Here is a 17909-nt window from a genome sequence, read left to right on the forward strand (position 1 = left end):
TAATTTTTTTTCTTTAAGAGGTTGAAACTGGGGCTTTAGTGTTACTCTTAACACTAAAAATAAACGTGTTTTCTTAGGAGATAATTCTAGTGAAACCCATCCTGATGAAACAGCACAGCAAAAAAAAAAAACTGCTCTGAGAAGAAAAACATTTGGTCTGCTTAAAACTTCCTCTTAATTATACTTTAAAGTTTTTCAGTCACTTCTGACTGACTTAAAATGTTCATCAAATTTTATTAAACGTGTTAAGTTTCTGTTTCTTCAGTGCCAAATATGTTCTGTAATATTTAAAAGGAAATAAACCCTTGCTAATGGGTTTACACAATACTTTAGCAAATTCTGTAAACATTAAGTACACTGAATTATGCAGAAAATCAGCATATATTTTCAATATCTGAATACCATTTTACTTTCTGTATAATTTTAAATACTGAATATAAAGCTAGCAATCTTTATTACTTATAAACAAACGATAAAAGAATCCGATTTAAAATATTTTTTAAATGTTTTACAGTGTTTTTTGGGGGTTTTGGTCTTTACTAGGGACAAGACATGTAATTAGTAAAAACCTACCTCTTCAGGTTTATTGTGTGATGAATCTAGAATAACTTACCTTACTGGTTTTGGGTTAACTTCTAATGCTGAGATACTTAGACGTCAACAGAGGGCACTCACGTGCTTTGTGGTAACACCAAATCAGTGCATTTTTAAAGGTGTTTGGAATAAACTGGACTGAAGATACTAGAACTTCTGGATTAAAAATATACAAAAATATATAAATATAATGTGATAGTACATGAAAAAATTGTCATCGTCTTATTAAAAATTTCATTTCACTTTCCTTCTCCCTAGATAAATGTGTTATTTGCTGCTTTAGATATTTTGCAGTACATTGAGGCAATGGATTTGCATTTTCTTGAGCTAATTCTTACAGATGCGTTGTTACGGCTTTCTGACTAAGTTGCTGTTAGTCTCTTTAACAATTGTATCAGAATTTAATAAATACATTCTTTACAGCTAAAAAGGCAATAGAAGAAACAGAAGAAAAGAAAGTAGCTCAGTCGAAGAAAAAGATTAAAGAATTAAGAGTTTTGGATGGAAAATCTGCACAAAACTTATGTGAGTGTCAAATATTGTAAATGAATAATTATCATGTCCACATGACTGTTCTTAAATATTCTTTCCTTGCTTAGATGTGCAATATTTTTCTAAAAATTTGCTAATGTTGTGAATGTAAGTCTTAAGTTCAGAGAGGTTTTATGTAAGTATGATCTAAATACACTTTACAGCCTTGGAAAATGTAAAAAAAAAAAAAAAAAAAAAAAAAGGTTTAAACTTAAATTTTAGTTATAGTTTCTTTGTAATTAAAGAGTTGATTCTTTCTCTAACTGCATTAGACTAGAAGTATAATTAAGTGATAATCACCGATTCAGGGAACGCACAGTGTTGGTGGGTTTTAGGTTTGGCCTCTCAGCTCCCATCCCCAGTGGATTTTTCTGGTTAAAGCAGTGGAGAAAGAGCTTGATAAGGGCTAGACTTTTAAAGAGACAAATATTGCCAAATGGGATAAATTAGGTGCAAATACCACTATGTTAAGTTATAAAGAAAACAGCACCACCTATTATTTTTTATTTGCTTTTCCCTTTTAAGATGGAGGGAAATTGATTTCTGAGAGTAGTAGATTTTTTTTTTGTTTAATCTGAATTAGAAATACCTTAAAATGCCCGTAGTCCATCTACACTTGTGGCAAAGCAAGTATGTAAAAACAAATCCGTGCATTGTTTATTGCTACATCCATGAATACATTTTTCTAAGCAGAAAAAGTTGTATGACACAAGTGATATAAAATTTTAAACCAATCATTGAAAATATGGTTGTAGGAAAATCAGACATAGTAATTGGGTTGAATATACAGCGCTTCATAAAAAACAATGTATCAGTCTGTCTTCGTTAGGGATATTTTGTGTTTTATGGAATGGAGTTTTGAGATGTTGTAACATCCTGGAATCAAATTATTTTTACAAACATCATCTTTGAAACATATACAATATATATAGTCTCTTTTATAAGCTTAGTTACTTAATAAATGGTATAGGAGGTAGAGTGTGTGTGTATAAATATATTGTCTTTGCCTTTGGCAAGGATTTTTTTTAGAATGTTATGTAAATACTCAGCCAGTTATAAATTCACTACAGCTGTGTAGACCAGGTTGTGAAAGCAAAAGTAGCAGCTAAAGTCTTATAATGGGCTGAACATGTCTGTTTCAGTAGTAATGCAAGTAAGTTGCTATTCATTTAAAAAAAAAAAAAAAAATCTGACAGATAAATGACGATGCAAAAACAGTCCAAATTGTTGTCGTATTTTGATTTCTTAGAAATGACATTTATTATAATTTCAATTGAAATTTTACTTCATATAACACTTGGCTTATATAGAAAACTTTCTTGTTGTGAGTTATCTTAATTTGGATCAAGATAGATTTTTTTTTTTGAGTTGTTAGAATTGAAATTTGCATTCCTACATCCATCTTCTTGGACCTTTTGGATTCTAATGCTTTCTTACTGAATTTCAGCAATATTTTTGGGTTCTTTCCGTTTGCCTTATGAAGAAATAAAAAATATAATTTTAGAGGTTGATGAAGAGAAGCTGAGTGAATCCTTGATTCAGGTATGTGAAAAATGTTTGGTTTTGTTCATAGTGTGTTGTACATACAAATGATATAAAGCTGTAAGAATTCAAAAGTAAAAACAGTGTAGAGTTTTCTGGATATCAGCTATAAATATATCACTTGAATTTAGTGTTTTGTTTATTTCACTTCTACTTTTGTATATGGTTACATATGGCAGTAAAACTGTCTTTAAAAGGCTCTTAAAAATTCTTTCTTTTGAAAGCGAAAATTCATAATGTAGGAGATTAAAAAAAAAATCTGACTCTAGTTTTTGAGCATGAGACAAATGTTTACCTAGTTTAGGCTAGTGGATAATAGAGTTTCAGAAGGCTTCTTGTTGAAAAACCTCTGCTTGTCACTAGTGATAGATGAAACTACTTGAATGTTTCAGGATACTGCTGCAGTGCAATGCAAGACCAACCAAACAAACAGAAAGAGTCTATAAATCAGACCTGCTTCTGAGCATCTTTGATCTTATTTTAAGGCCAAAATCTGTCAGCCAGAGAGATGAAAATATGGAGTACAGCTTCTTTACATGTCTCTGCTTGCTGTCCTCACAAGGGAGGACAGAGTCTTGTAGGAGGAGAGCAATCTCTGTGGAGTAAGAGCACAGCAGAGAAGAAGGCAAACCTGAAATGGTATACAGATGTAGCACAATGATGATACGGATCTTGAATTACTTCCTCTTAATATCCTACGCAGATTATTGATGTCATCATTACCAGCTGATCCAGTCTTCACTAACTGATACTTTCCTAGCTAATGTAGTAGGCTGGTGTTTGTCCTTTCATCTTTCGTTGTCCCCTGTTTGTGACCCTGTCCTGGTTCCCACAAGGCTTTCTAAATGAATGTTTTCTTCCTTTCTTGGTCCTGGAAAATGATTATTCCAGGGAGATTGGGCTAAACTGGTCTCTACACAGTTAGTACTTCATCACTTTGTCAAATTTTAGCATGGATTTTTTAAGCAAAATTTATTTTTTTTTTAAGATATAACATTTAGCATTACTTGTAACTTTTAATGTAAGATTACGTTATCTCCACAAAAGTCTTAAGTTGTTATCAAAATGCTATAGAATTGCATGTTTCATAAACACTTTGCTTTATCTGTCTATAACTTTTAAATACTGTGAAGGTATTCTTCAAATTGAAGACAGTGCTGATGTCTGTATTAATTACTGGTTTCATTTGATTTTTATAGTGTCTAAGCTACGTAGATAAAAATAAGTTCCCTGTAATTTCCTCATGTATTTCTGTGTTGTGTCGTCTTAAACATTTTATTTTAAGATGCCAGCTCATTTGTTATATCAAGTGTAATATAATGCCTTCTTTTATTTTAGAACCTAGTGAAGAATCTTCCTGAGCAGAAAGAACTTAATGCCTTAGCTGAATTGAAGGATGAATATAATGATCTTGCTGAGTCAGAACAATTTGGAGTTGTGGTATGTATTAGTGCAGTAATTAACTGCAGAGTATTATTTCATCAAATAGATGTAACTTTAAAGTATATTGGTTAGTGTTATTGCACGTTCTGCATAAAGAAAATGGTGCTGTATTTATTGATCAGAAACAGTCTAAAAATCTCTGTAAATTCATACTTGTTTTCTTATGGTAGCGATTATGGCATGTGATTAAGATCATTAAGGCATTTCTTTGCCAGACCAAGTCTTTAATATGATTTTTGTATGATGTTTTGCATGGAACACTTAAGTATTTATTGTGCCTAGAGTGTTCTTCATAACCGTTTTATGAAGTCTTAGAAATTTAACTTCTTAAAGATCCATTTACTGTGGCACTGACAACTTTGACAAATTTATTCTTCTTTATTGAAAACTGAACATCTGAAAGTCATGTGCTCATAATATCTCAACTCAGGTTTTATCTTTTGGTAAGATATGTCTGTACATCTTAAGGTGGGGGAAAGATTTCTTGGTAGAAAGAGTTACATAATTGCGCTCAAATCAATAGAAAGCTTTTTTAGGAGTTGGACTCGATTTTACTTGTGGGTCCATTCCAATTTGGGATAATCTATCATTCTATATAATATACATGTGTGTAAGTATACACCCACATGCATATACATACAGTATGTATGTGTATGTATACATATACTTACGAAACTGCTTTAGAAAAAGCATGGATTTGTAATAGAATTGAAATTTAACATCATATTCTGTTGCTTTTACTAGTGTTCAATAAATGTATCTATTAGAGAGGAAGGCATATCAGATATAATGACTAGAACCTGTCTCTGAATGAAATCATTCAGTTTGCATAAATTGCCAAATACATGCTGGTAGGTGATTTTATGGTACCAAGTATTAAGCTAGGACTTGGAAGATTCTGATTCTGGTTTTCCAAAGACTTGATAAAGCCTAAAGCAATTTAGTTTATCATTTCACTTTAGTTTTGACATTCTGAAAGACTATAATGATGATCGCCTTTGTAATGTATTTGAATGTATTTAACACCAGAGCAGCTAGGCTTGGTGTTGTTGGAATTTTACAGTTTAATTTACAGTTATGTAAATTAAAAAGTATTAAAACAGAAATAGCAGTTCTTGGAAGAGTAGAAACAGCTTTATTTTTATATATATGTGTGTGTGCATGTGTGTGTATATGTATACATAAGCAGTCTCTGCTTTGAGTGTAAGTTGGCTTCAGAAATACCGTTGAGTGATTTGTTTGGATTCAGGGAACATGATTTGAACTAGTGAGATTTTTGTAGAGGATATAAAAAAATGAAAGGTATCCATGACTTCTTTTGAAAATTCCTAGGCAATTGATTTTAATTTTTTATAAATGGCATAAAGTTCCAAAAACATTATTTCAGAACAACGAGGAAATTTGGTAGAATATGAACATATTCATACCTAATATTCTACCAGATTTCCTTGTTGTTCTGAAACATGATTTTGGAATAGTTTATATTATGTATTATTTTGTATTTATTATAATGTAATATTTATATAAACTCTTTAAAACCCCTGGAGGAATATGTTGTTCCCTCCTGTCATGTAACAGACATTTCTAGTGACTAAAATGATGTGATAAAATGACATTTGTGCTTCCAGCCCAATGGCAGAAAGGGCTTTTAATCTCTAGGAAGGAAGGCAGGCAGGCCAGAACAACTGCACTGTCTGCTTCCTGCCTACTTCTGAAATGGCAACAAGCAAAGGGTGGCAGGGAGTGTCTGATGTACCAAAAAAGCCAAAGTGGCAAATTGTGTAGATGTCGTGTGAGGAAAACACAGGATGGAAGCAAGCAGGGCAGAGGCACTGGGACAAATGACTGGTGTCTGTGAATTCCATTCAGTTAACTATTTAAAATAACTGAGAAAATTCAGAAAATTGTGCTTAATGATCTTGAATTTTGAAGCATTACTTGTAGATGTTTCTTCTTTTTACTGTTGTAAGGTATTTCATGTTGCACCTTTGATCTTTGTAACTGAGATTTTCTCCCAGCTTGATGCCTTCTGCACACTGCAATTTATAAACATCATACCCTTCTTGTCTCTTCAGCTTCAGTCTTTCTCCCCATTCAGTTTTTGCTGCATTTCTCTCTAGCTTTTACGTAATGGTATTTCTGGAATGCTGTACTGTGTATCTGCATCCTCCCACCATTCTGCTCTCTGGTGGGTAATGGTAAATTATCCTCCCGATGAGGAAGGATGAGGCTGAACTCAGTTTTACCTATCTTCATTGTCAAAAATGTTTTCCTTACATACAGTCAGAAGTTCCTGAGCACCATCTTGTCTTTTGCTCTTGCTCTATCACTATGCACTTTCAAGAATCCTCTGCGTCTTCTCTGTTTCTTCCCTTTAGGTAGTTACAAATGGTAGTCAAGGGCAGCTATTCACTAAAGAACAGGTGTTGTGGGTTGATCTGGGTAGACAGTTAAGCACCGCACAAATGCTACTTATTTCCTCCTTATATCCCATCCCTGCAGGGTAAAAAGAAAGGAGTGAAAGAAAGCACAGAAGTTGAGATTAAAAAAAAAAAAAAAAAAAAGTTCAGTAAATGAAGGAGAAGTGGAAGAAGAAAAAACAAAAGTGATGCAATGGCATCTTTCTTTCAACTCCTAAACTTACTGTGCACCTCCTGTCTATTCGCTGGGGGGAGGCAGATTGAGAAACAGAGAATGCTGTGACACTGTGCAAACACTGTTCAGCAGTTATTAGAACATCACTGTTATCAGCATTGTTTTCATCATACATGGAAAAACAAAAAGAGCACCGTACGGTCTGCTATGAAGAAAACTAACTAATCCTAGCCAGATGCAGTAAAACAGATTAGTCAAACTTGTTTGTTGCTGCCAAAATTTGTTTGCTCTTCATAGGCTTACTTTAGAAGCATATACTTTTTTTTAAGAATTGAGGTAACTATATTTGTTCATTTATGCAAAGATGATCTGCTATTCATGAAGATAAAATTATTTCTCCACTTTAACGTGTGTTCAGAAGGTGTTACGAAAGAACTTGCAACTTCATCTGAAATTCTGATGGGGCATAGGACAGGCAGGATCAGATTTTGCATTTTGTACCTATTTTGGTCATATTTGACCAATGGATGTGCAATTTTGGTAATATGCTAATACACTGCTGTTAGGAAAAAAAACCTGATAGTAAACTTAAGGTGTAATTATTATAGGTATCAAAATGTTGATCTATCCCTGTGGAAACATTTCTTTGTAAAGTGAAGAAAACCTGCAAAATAGTCTTTCGTTATTTGCCATATATTTGGCTTCGTCTTGGTTGAATGAATATGACTGATAAATGAAAGAACATAACTGATGCTCTCGTTTACTTTAGCATGTTTATATATATGAATTGGCTGCACAGTGAGTGTAAATAAATTTACCAAGTGCAAAGTGACTTGACAGAGTGCAAAAGCTATTTCAGTTTTCTGTTACCAGACATAATACTGAGTGTATGATAATATGTGGAGAATGTTTTTGTTCTCCTATTTGGAAGATTTTTTTCCTTCGATCCAGAAGACTAGAAGAAGGACTAGTTCTCTTGCATTGTTTTCATTTAATGGTAAACCAAAAGCAATTAATGAAGTTGGCAAGATATAAGTACTGTGTATTAGGTATGTGTAGAAAGTAGGTGCTCTCAAGAGACTTCTTACCAGAGTATGAATTCATGCCAATTGGCTTTGCTGATACCTGAAAACCACTTGACCTGAGAAGGAGTAGCCATGGGTTTTAGCAGTTGTTGAATAGTTCAAATTTTTAATCGGTCAGTTTTCTATCAATTAGATCTAGTGCTTGCTTAATGCTTTCTCATTCCTTCTATGTAGTATTATGATTTTTTTCTTTTTCCGAAAACTATGCCACTAATTGAAAGTGGCTGGGGAGACTGTATTCTCTCTCTTGGTTGCCTTAGGAACAGATGATCTTGGATTTATCTCACTTGTGGTCACTACTAGATTGAATCTAAATGGTTCTTGTTTTTTAGTCAAATCTTACTGAAGAAGTCATAAAAATATGCTTTTTTTCAGACAGTCATGATATTTATTTGTGATTATTTGTTTTGAGGAATGACTGACTACAAAACTTCACGAAGGATTTAAAAGCATGTGATGCAATGTTAACTGGAAAAAAAACGCTAAATCAAACATACCAAAATGGTGATGTTTACCTCATGAAAGGCTTGAAGCTTGCTGACATATTCAAATTTATTTCTTACTAAACCATATGGTAAAATATTGCTTTCAGGATATAAAGAGTTTTACAACTTTTTTTGATGCCATTTTGAATAAAAACATTAATTGGAGCTTGTCCTGCAAAAGTCACTTAATCACTTAAATTGCTTTGACTTCCATTTACTGTAGCACAGTGAATGTAGATTGTTTTCAGGACAAATGTTTTCAGTATGACATTTGTGAGATAGAGAATGATTAGAAAAATAGTGTTTCAAGACTGAATGGTGGTAGCTTATGGAGGCTTCAATAGATATTTCTAATAATGGGGATTAAAAAGCAAGTTATGCTGAAACACTTTTTTACTGAATCATTCCTTTTCCTCATCGAAAATCTCAGTTCCTCAAAGGAGCTGTGGTAGAAGTCTGAGCAAAAGACATAAACAAAGATTTTTTTTATTTGCTTTGATGGCCAAGATCTGTGATTTGTCACATAACAAAGCTTTTCTTTCAGGGGGACAAAGTGCTTCAGGAACACCACTGATAGTGAATACATTGGGGGAGAAATCTTTCTGTATTCTTCTAATTAAAATTAAGAGTTAGATTTGGAAGGTAATCATTCTTGCATTTAAATGAAAATTTTTAAGTGGATTAAAAATTTTCAATACGTATTATTTTCTTAAATTTAAACGTATTTTTATGAATGGCTAAGTAGAAGGAAATATTACTGATTACTTGCGCAAAATACAAAAGAATAATTTCTAGAATAATAAAATCGGTATTGGGGGTTTAACTTAATGATATTGCTATCAGAGATACTTCTCAGTATCTGTGTCATGTACTGTTCTACAACTTTGTGATTTATGACCTTCCCATCAGGTCAGGAATGAGTTAGTGCTGTACTACCTTTTACAAAATCCCTGAAACAGAAAATAGTGTCTTGGGGAGAAGTTTTAGAAAGTTTGTTTCAAAAGAAGACAAGTTGAATAGTAGCCAAAAACTCTTCATTCACCTCCTAAATCTGGATTTTTTTGTTGGGATAGACAAAGATGAGACTTTTTCTTGGATGGTATGAACTTTAAAAGCCTTCAGGTCAAATATATATCATACTGTATCTATAATATAACTTTGAGCTTGTTTGGTAACCATCATTCCAAAATGCTGATAGGATTCATATTACTTATCACTTGATATCAGTATAGGTAATAACAGAAAACTGTTTGAGCTTCAGTTTAATTAAAACCTGCAAAAGTAATCACCAAATTAGATGTAGCACTAATGTAATTTGCTGATGTTATCAGCAAATATCATAAGTTATAGCTCCCATTAGTACAATGGCAATATTCCATGAACAGTGGCACTAATGTAATCTGGCTTCATATAAACATCTGACTAATGAAGCCTGACCTCCAGTGTCTCAAACTCACTTGGATATTTCCAAGGCCTTCCACAAGGGCCCCTAAGAATTCATCATCTTTTTCTCCCCCACTGTTCTCCCAGTGATGAAGTGCAACTTGAGAACTGCATCAGCTCAGTAAGAGAGTCTAAAAATGAGAATTCTCTTGTTTAATCAGACTGTAACTGTTTATATTTCTGCTATTGTACAATCTCTCAAGTGTCTTTGGTTTAGACCGTTTCTGAAGGAAGAAAAACTTGAGAAGCTTAGCTTCCAAGCTTAACTTCACTGGAGCTTTGACAAAATGGTCATCACATATGCCTTCAGGCTAATATTCAGTTCTTGTTAACTGGTGGAACTGGCTTACATACGTGCTGTGAGGAACAATTTTAGTAGTGTACATTTATTGCTAGTGAGTTTGGAAATTAATGATTTGATAACACAAAGCACTCTTATTTTCAGTATGTTGTTTTATTGAATTATTTCAAGTGAAGTGTATGGTTTGGGGAAAAAATACCTCTGTGCAGGTACAGATTCTTGGAAAATACAAGATAGGCAATGAAAACATAGAAATTGTAGTCTTCCAACTCTGGTTGCACAATGTTGGTTTTTAGTATAAACTTTTGTTCTTTTATGTTCTGATACAATTTCTCTTGTTTTGTAGATGAGTTCAGTGAAAATGTTGCGGTCACGTCTCAATGGGATCCTTTTCAAGCTTATGTTTGAAGAACACGTAAACAATATCAAACCTGACATTATGGCGGTTACAATAGCTTGTGAAGAGCTGAAGAAGAGTGAAAGCTTTAGCAGGCTTTTAGAGTTAGTGTTGTTCCTTGGAAACTACATGAACTCTGGTTCCAGAAATGCACAGTCTCTTGGTTTTAACATCAGTTTTCTTTGCAAGGTAAGATGAAACTATAAAACTGGTAAGTGCAGATTCATGAAGCTTAAAACCACAAGAGAAACTGCCATAAGTTAGGGAAAAACAATCAATCAATGTAGTTTACTGCCCACATCTCTATTTTAAATAACAGATGCACAAACACAGAATAAAACTTTCTAGCATGGTACGTTGCTATAGCTGTCCTACTCAGTGCACTGGTGATTAAAGGCAGTCGTTAAACTATAAGTCTGTTCTGAGTCTTTCTGGAACATAAAAGTAGAACAGCCTTTCCAACCCCAATTTTTTCAGCCATCACCTCTTCAATAGTATACGCATAGACCTTGTGTTAAATAGCTCTGGCTACTTGTCTCTTGCTTCTGTCTTCCATCCTGCTATCCATAAAGCAAGAAGTAAGTATGTGGAATTAAAGATGGACATTGTTATCCTACGTTAAACTTCACTTGTGGTGTCAAAATGAAATACAACATCGACTTAATTTGTAGCAGCACTTGTTTATTTAAATGATGAAATGTGATTAAGGCATTGATCTGAGCTTGACCATCTCAGTTTGTAAAGTACCTGTCTTTGAAATAAAGAGATGCAACATCTGTAAACAGATGTAAACATCTGTAAACTGCTTACTGTAGTTTAATACAAAGATTTTGCCAACTTGAAGTAAAATAAAACCATGACCCGGAAAGTAGTTTCATTCATTAATGGCTTTTTTTAAGAGTGGCCAAGTTGAAGTTTATTTTATAAATCCAGTTCTGTTTTTTCTCGTCATTAACATATGAATCTAAAGGGAAATTAGTGAGTAAAGTGGAAATCTGCTTTTTTAATTTAGAGGGAGAGAAAATGATGACTATGCATAAATAGTATTCTAGCATAGCACAGATTTGAGAAGGTATTCTTGCATTCCAGGTGACTTATGAATTGCTGTCAATGCAAATCCCACAGGTGTTGACACAGCTAATGTAGATTGACTAATCCTGCAAATTGTTTTCTACTTGAACTGAGTAATTGCTGAAGCATAACTATCTGTGCTTACAGCTAAATTCCATTTAAAATAACTGAGATAAAAATTTATGACTACTTGCCTTGCCCTCAAAAAAAAACAACCCACCTTTTTTCAAGACATGTTTCTGAAGGAAGTACTTTTTTACCTGTGAGAGAAAATCTTTAAACATTCTCCATAACAAACTGCTTACTGTGCTGCTGCGTTTAGTTGTTAATTATGTTTTATTGTAAGGTGATGTCTAAAAATAAAAATAATCACAAGGACAGTGATGTCTGTTGGAGTGAAAAAGGAGGTCTCACCAAAATGTAGACATAAAATTGTATCATTAATACCTCTGTATAGTAATTATACCTTGTGAATTACCACTAATTAGTTGCAAAGTCAGGAAAAGTAATTTAAGTTAGTGGATAAATTTCTCCAGACAGAGCGACATGGTTATTGGCTATTTGCTTCTGTTGTTTATTACTTAAGTTAAAAGATGCTTGCTGCTTCCGTTTAGTGCTCTGGTTTTCATTGCTTTTATGCATTTGCCATTCTAATTTGAATTAGATCATTATAATAACGTTCTTTTGCTATAGGTGTTTTTTCTCAAATTTTGTCTCTGTACCTTTGCTTTAGCGTCATAATTAAAGAACCACTCTTCTGGACCATTGATATTTATTTTGTATGCAAAAAGAAAAAGGTGTCTACACACTTAGTATTCTTGATTTTTTTTTTTTTTTTAATTTCATTACTCCTATAGACAAAACTGATATTTGGGTAATGACTATTTTTTGTACATTATTTTTGATTGGTAATTGCATTTGGTTCCTTTGTTAAATAGCTTTCAAATTCTGCCCTCTTACTCTCCCCCCAAAGTAGCAAAGATGGCATTATTGGCTCTGTATTATTAACTAAGAGTATAATCTCACAGACCTTCGTTAACTGTCTTGAATAGTATAAAATATTAAATTATATCAGGTGGTGGTATCTTCTGTAAACACCAGATTTAATATATCTGTAGCCACTTACCAGCTTTATTACATGATTAAAACAGTCTTGGAATTGAAGACTTGGAAAATGGTTGGCCTTCAGTGATGTAAATGAATGCTTCTGTATGCGTAAGGATGGTAGGGTGAGTGTAATGTCCTGTTCACAGAAATCTTACTGTGAATAGAAAAAATAGAAATACCTGACTTCTATTTTTTTTCTGAAGGCACTAAGAGAAAGAAGTGACATTTTACAGCAAAAACAAGATAGCAGTCTGTTTGCCAGTGTCTTGTGGCTTATGTGTGTTTGCTTTGTGGTATACTTACATGCTACTAAATTTTGAAGGCTGTGTAAACACTGAAAGACTATTAATTAATTAATTATTTTTTCTGGTGGCAATTTGATAAGGCAACGTTACTGCATAAAAAGGTCTGCCTTGAATAATTTTCAAGTGTATTTGTGTCTTCTCCCAGGCAATATATTTGAGTTGTAAGCTTTTATAGAGGAATTTGAGAGCTATTAGTTTGCATTTTGATAGAATATATTTAAAGCATAATAATAACTAACTTACTTTACTGTTTTGTGAGCTCTGTTTTTGTGTGTGGAACCCTCATAAGTCATAGTATGTTATTACTTAGAAATCGCATTTCCATAATGTCAGGTACATTGTTAGACTAGACGTCAGGTATAATATGCCGAAGAAATTTCAACCGAATTTTTTGTCTTGCTTGCCTTGAAAGTGACTTTTTTGTTGTTGTTATTTAAGTGACTTCAGAAACAGAAAAGTTTCTTACCTTTTCTCTGTCTGCTGTTCTGCCTGTCAGTTGGCATATTTAATCAGTTAGGAAAAAAATCAGAGGACACAATTTCTTTCTACTAACCACAAGATCATCTATTCTCTTAAAACAAAAAACAACATTTTAAATTATGAAGTTGCTGCCAGTTTTGGGAAGAGCTTTAACCTGAGACTGCACTTGTATGAAGTGCATTCATTCCCTGTCCCAGTATTTAAAATATCTATGTCAGCTTCTTTTGAAATACACTGTGAAGGTGTTATTTTCATACTATATAAATATATAGTGTATAATTTCTTACTATGTAAAATAAAGAAAGCTTTCATAGTATGACATTTTTGCTATTAAGTTTGCAACTTCTTGGAGGTTACTGTTTTTTATTAATCAAGGGAGGATTGATTGTAATAAATAATTCTGTTAATTTGAAGTGATGCTTTGACTAGTCTTCTGTTGTCAGGGACAACTATACAAAGGAAAAGTCTGTATTAGGTGCATTTTGCTTCTTTCAGTGGCTCATGAACGATGGCAAAACTTAGTGTTATGAATTGTTCATGAAGTTCAAAAACATACAGTGGGACACGAGGCAAAGTAAAAAGGGGAAAGTATGAATATCTTTTTTGGAATTACTAGCATGATTAAGCTTCTGTTTTGTGTAGAACAACTACGTTTTGATGTCTGTCTATATCATAGGTGATGACAATTCTAATGATGAGGATGCCTGTTTGTCTACTTTTAAAGGTTACATACCTAGTGACTGTTTCTACAGGAGTTTTAAAAACCATTAAGACTGTTTAGCTTAGTGTTTTCAAATGTTGGTCACTTTGCTAATTTTTGGACTGATGGCTTTTTTTAAGCTCACCGTAGTCTACTTGATCGGATAAAGCATGATCTAAGTTTAATAACACTATTATCCTCTGAATATTCTTGTTCTAGAAGGACTTCAGTTGTTATGTGAACATGAGTTATTATAAATCAAGCTGAATGTGGCTCGTATGTTAGTTTTTAGCTATTCTTTGTATTTGATGTTTTGACAAGGGTTTAAGTCTCAGAAGAAATAACCAGAAAATATAGTTGGTTCAGGGGAATCAGAACAGTGGATATTAATCAAGAATTTTTCAAGTCTTGATGATTGTAAGATTTTTGTCATTAGACCAATAATTTAAACTGTCTTTAGGCTTTCTGCCTATGGAAACACAGTAAGAGAGCTTTTGATTTTTATTTTTTTTTGGTAGAGCCAGAATTTCTGACTGTCGGCAAGTTAGAAAAAGTGTCTGTGTACACATTTCTTTATGTAACATACATTTAGAAATCAGTTTGTTTTTATGAAGTATCCTAACCTGATAAATTCACTTTTCAATAGAACTTGATATCCATATTGATTTTGTTGTTTGAACAATCTTAAAATTAATTGTCTGTTAGTAGATATGCAATCAAAAACACGGCAGGTATTGATCTGAGATAAATCTTTTGTTTTGTGAAATGCATGTCCTTAAAGTACAGCTGGTCATCTGATATACGGAAATCTTATTGTGTAATAGCTTTTAATAAAGTTCAATAAGAGAAAACACTGATTCAGACTTATTTGGTTATAGTTAGAAAACTAATGCTTTTGTGGTAATTGCAAGTCCTTAAAAGCAAATTATGTTTCTGAATGTTACACTGCAGAGTATATTGGAAAAAGCAGTGATTGGTAAACAACCCTTGGCAGAATACAGAAAACTTAATTTTGTTTAAATAGGAGAGGCCAAGCAGTTACTCCTGGTGTATGTTTTAGAGCATTCTTGATTGCCTAAGTGTCAAGTGCTCTGTGAAAACATGAATATGGCAGAAGTAGCAGAGTTATGGCAGGGAGGGTGCTGTACTAATTAACCGAAGTTGAGTATTTTTGAGTTGTTACTTTTGATTATTGTGTGTGAATGATTGAACTGTAGTTGTTTGCAAAAAGACGATAGTTACCATCTTTTCAAGGATGAGAAAACCCTTGTAGTTTTAGGCTAGAAAGAAATTTAATTGAAAGAAAAAAGATTAGCCTTAAGCATATGTAGAGTACAACTTCTGTTGTTTTGTGTTTGAGTTGATGGAAAGGCTAACAGCAAGCACTGTTGCTTTAAATAAAGCTTTTCTATTATTCCATCTGGAACAATTGGGTATTTTATGTAATAAGTAATATTTGTGTTGTTCATAGTGTGAATAGTACAAGATGAGCTGTTCATATAGTTTGAGTATCACTGACTAGTGTTTATTTGTTGTCTACCGGTCTCTTCTCTGTTAAGGTAGGGATAGAGAGAGAGAGATTTCTTGGCATGAGAAGCTATTTTATGTAATCTCGTTTAAATCAATAGAAAGCTCTTTCAGGAGTTGGACTTTGATGATCCTTGTGGGTCCCTTCCAACTCAGGGTATTCTATGATTTATAATAATCAAATGTCGCTCTAGTGGTGATTCTGTGAATATAGAAAGTTGCCTTACATTCACTGTCACTTTTATCTCCTGCACCTGAAAACTTAATCCAAAAATACCTGTTAAAGAAGAAAAACAAATTAAAACCTGAAACTGGTTATGGTGTGATTTACCATTTTAAATCGTTTATCAAAATATTGCAAGAAACAGGGCAGTTTTATTACATTGATGTTATTTTTGAACTACAGACCTAGATACTCTATATTTAATTGATTTGAATGGCTATGCTTGCAAGTATTGTGTTCTGTGTATATTTATCTTTAATCCTTTCCCAAACAATGAATCCAATAGTACCCAAATTAATGCTTTGACATTCAGCAGGAAGCTGCTCCATAAAACCTATATTGATCTACTGACTTCTTCAATCAAATGTGTTATTTCCACATTTTCTCTCAGATTAAGGCCATGGAATCAAAATCCATGTTTGAAGATTTTAACATCCGTGTTAGTATCTCATATAAAAATTAATGGATTGGAAAACCTTAAGTCAGTGATATGCATTAATAATGTTTTACAAATGCCATATATGTGGGCGTTGCTCTATAAAAGCTCTTCTGTTCCAATGCATTAATACTACTAGAGAAGTAGTAGATAAATTGGATTATTTTGCTTTATAATAAAAAATAAATTCCCAAATGGTGAATTCTTCTAATATTAATGAGTTTGTTTTGTTTATGAAGTCTCAAGGAATCGTTATAACTTGTCTGGGAATGCTTTGGAAATGAAACAGTAAAAACAAAGGGGGCAAAATGCAGAAGCATTTGAAAAGCAAGGGAATGTCAAAGCATATTCAAACTTCTGTTAGCATTCCGGGTTCTGTCTTGTTTGTAGATTTATTTTTAAATAATGTCTGCCAAACTACACTTGAGAAATGCCTATTTTCTTCTCTCATTATTAGTAGGCTTAGAATTTGATTTTAAAATATTGATACAATTACTCAATATTAGGTATTGAAAGTCAAATATGAATTAATTTAGTTAAAATGCGTTCCTTGATTGGGCTAAAGTAGAGAATTTGACAAGATTGCTCAGGATCTGTATGACTGTTTATTAAATGTTTTAAACAGTTTAGCAGATGCTAATATTAGTTTGGATGTTAATGGTGGTGACAAAACATGTTTATTTTGTAATCTGTAGGTAAAATAATTTGGTTGTTTTCAGGGTACAAATATTTTATCCACTATGATATCATAAAGATCAAAGAATGTAAATTCCACAGTTGCTGTTCACAGACAAATTGGAATGCAATTTTTTCTTACTATGCAGATGTTGGGCCACTAAATCTATGTTTTTTTTTTTCAAGTTGGAAAAACCTTTATATATACGTAACGTATTAAAACCTTTTAACTACATACCGTTACCGAGCACTGTTTAATCTTTAACCGCTGATTTGTTATGAATTAAATTGCATTCTTAATTGCCTAAATACCTTATATTTTTAAAAGCCTGGTTTGGGACTGCACTCATTTATTCTAAAGGGTAATCCATAAAGCTGAAAGGCCTGTATTAAATTGAACATCAATGGCAAGCCTGTCATGAGGATTATAGAATTAGAACTTCTAGTGATTTACAGAATGAGAAAACAAATAGGAGATTTTATACACATTTATATATACTTCTTAAATAAATCCTTGATTTCATTTGTTCTGTATGTTGTAGCTTTTTTTTTGTACAAGAACTGTGGTTAATAAAATTCAATTTAAAGGTGTTCACAGATATACTTGTAGTACCACTTCTCTGTGAAAAGTGGGGAACACTCATCTCAAACTGTTGCATACACATACAGTATCTGTGAACTTCGTAAATAAGGGGTAATCTCCACTAACTCTTCAGTCACCTCACGCATTCTTTCTTTACATCTGCAGGAAAATGGATAAACTGAATTTGGACTTAAATTCTTTTTGTCATTCCCTTAAGCTCGTGATATTTCTTTGCATTTACATGCACATGCCACAAGTATATGTGTTTACTTGGAGTTTTATCACTAGACCTGTATTTTAACAATGATTTCAGAACAATCTTTAAAATAATAAATTGATTCTAGCAGTTAATGCCCTTACGTTAATTGGGAGCAGAGGGTCGTATT

The 17909-nt window shown here is 32.9% G+C and overlaps 1 protein-coding gene across 7 annotated transcripts in view; it reads left to right on the top strand.

The window, feature by feature from the left end:
- Positions 1-17909, top strand: part of DIAPH2 (diaphanous related formin 2) — a 189308-nt gene that overhangs the window by 68615 nt on the left and 102784 nt on the right. For all 7 annotated transcript variants that reach the window (XR_013938807.1, XM_080553621.1, XM_080553622.1 and 4 more), the window contains 4 exons: positions 1018-1119; positions 2573-2667; positions 4006-4107; positions 10366-10605. Coding sequence is in view for 6 of the 7 variants with exons in the window: in XM_080553621.1 (XP_080409747.1) it covers positions 1018-1119; positions 2573-2667; positions 4006-4107; positions 10366-10605 (539 nt within the window). In the remaining variant the exon portion in view is untranslated. The remainder of the gene's footprint in view (positions 1-1017; positions 1120-2572; positions 2668-4005; positions 4108-10365; positions 10606-17909) is intronic.

The sequence above is a fragment of the Anser brachyrhynchus genome, assembly GCF_964034855.1.
Source record: "Anser brachyrhynchus genome assembly, chromosome: 13".
Lineage (NCBI taxonomy): Eukaryota > Metazoa > Chordata > Aves > Anseriformes > Anatidae > Anser > Anser brachyrhynchus.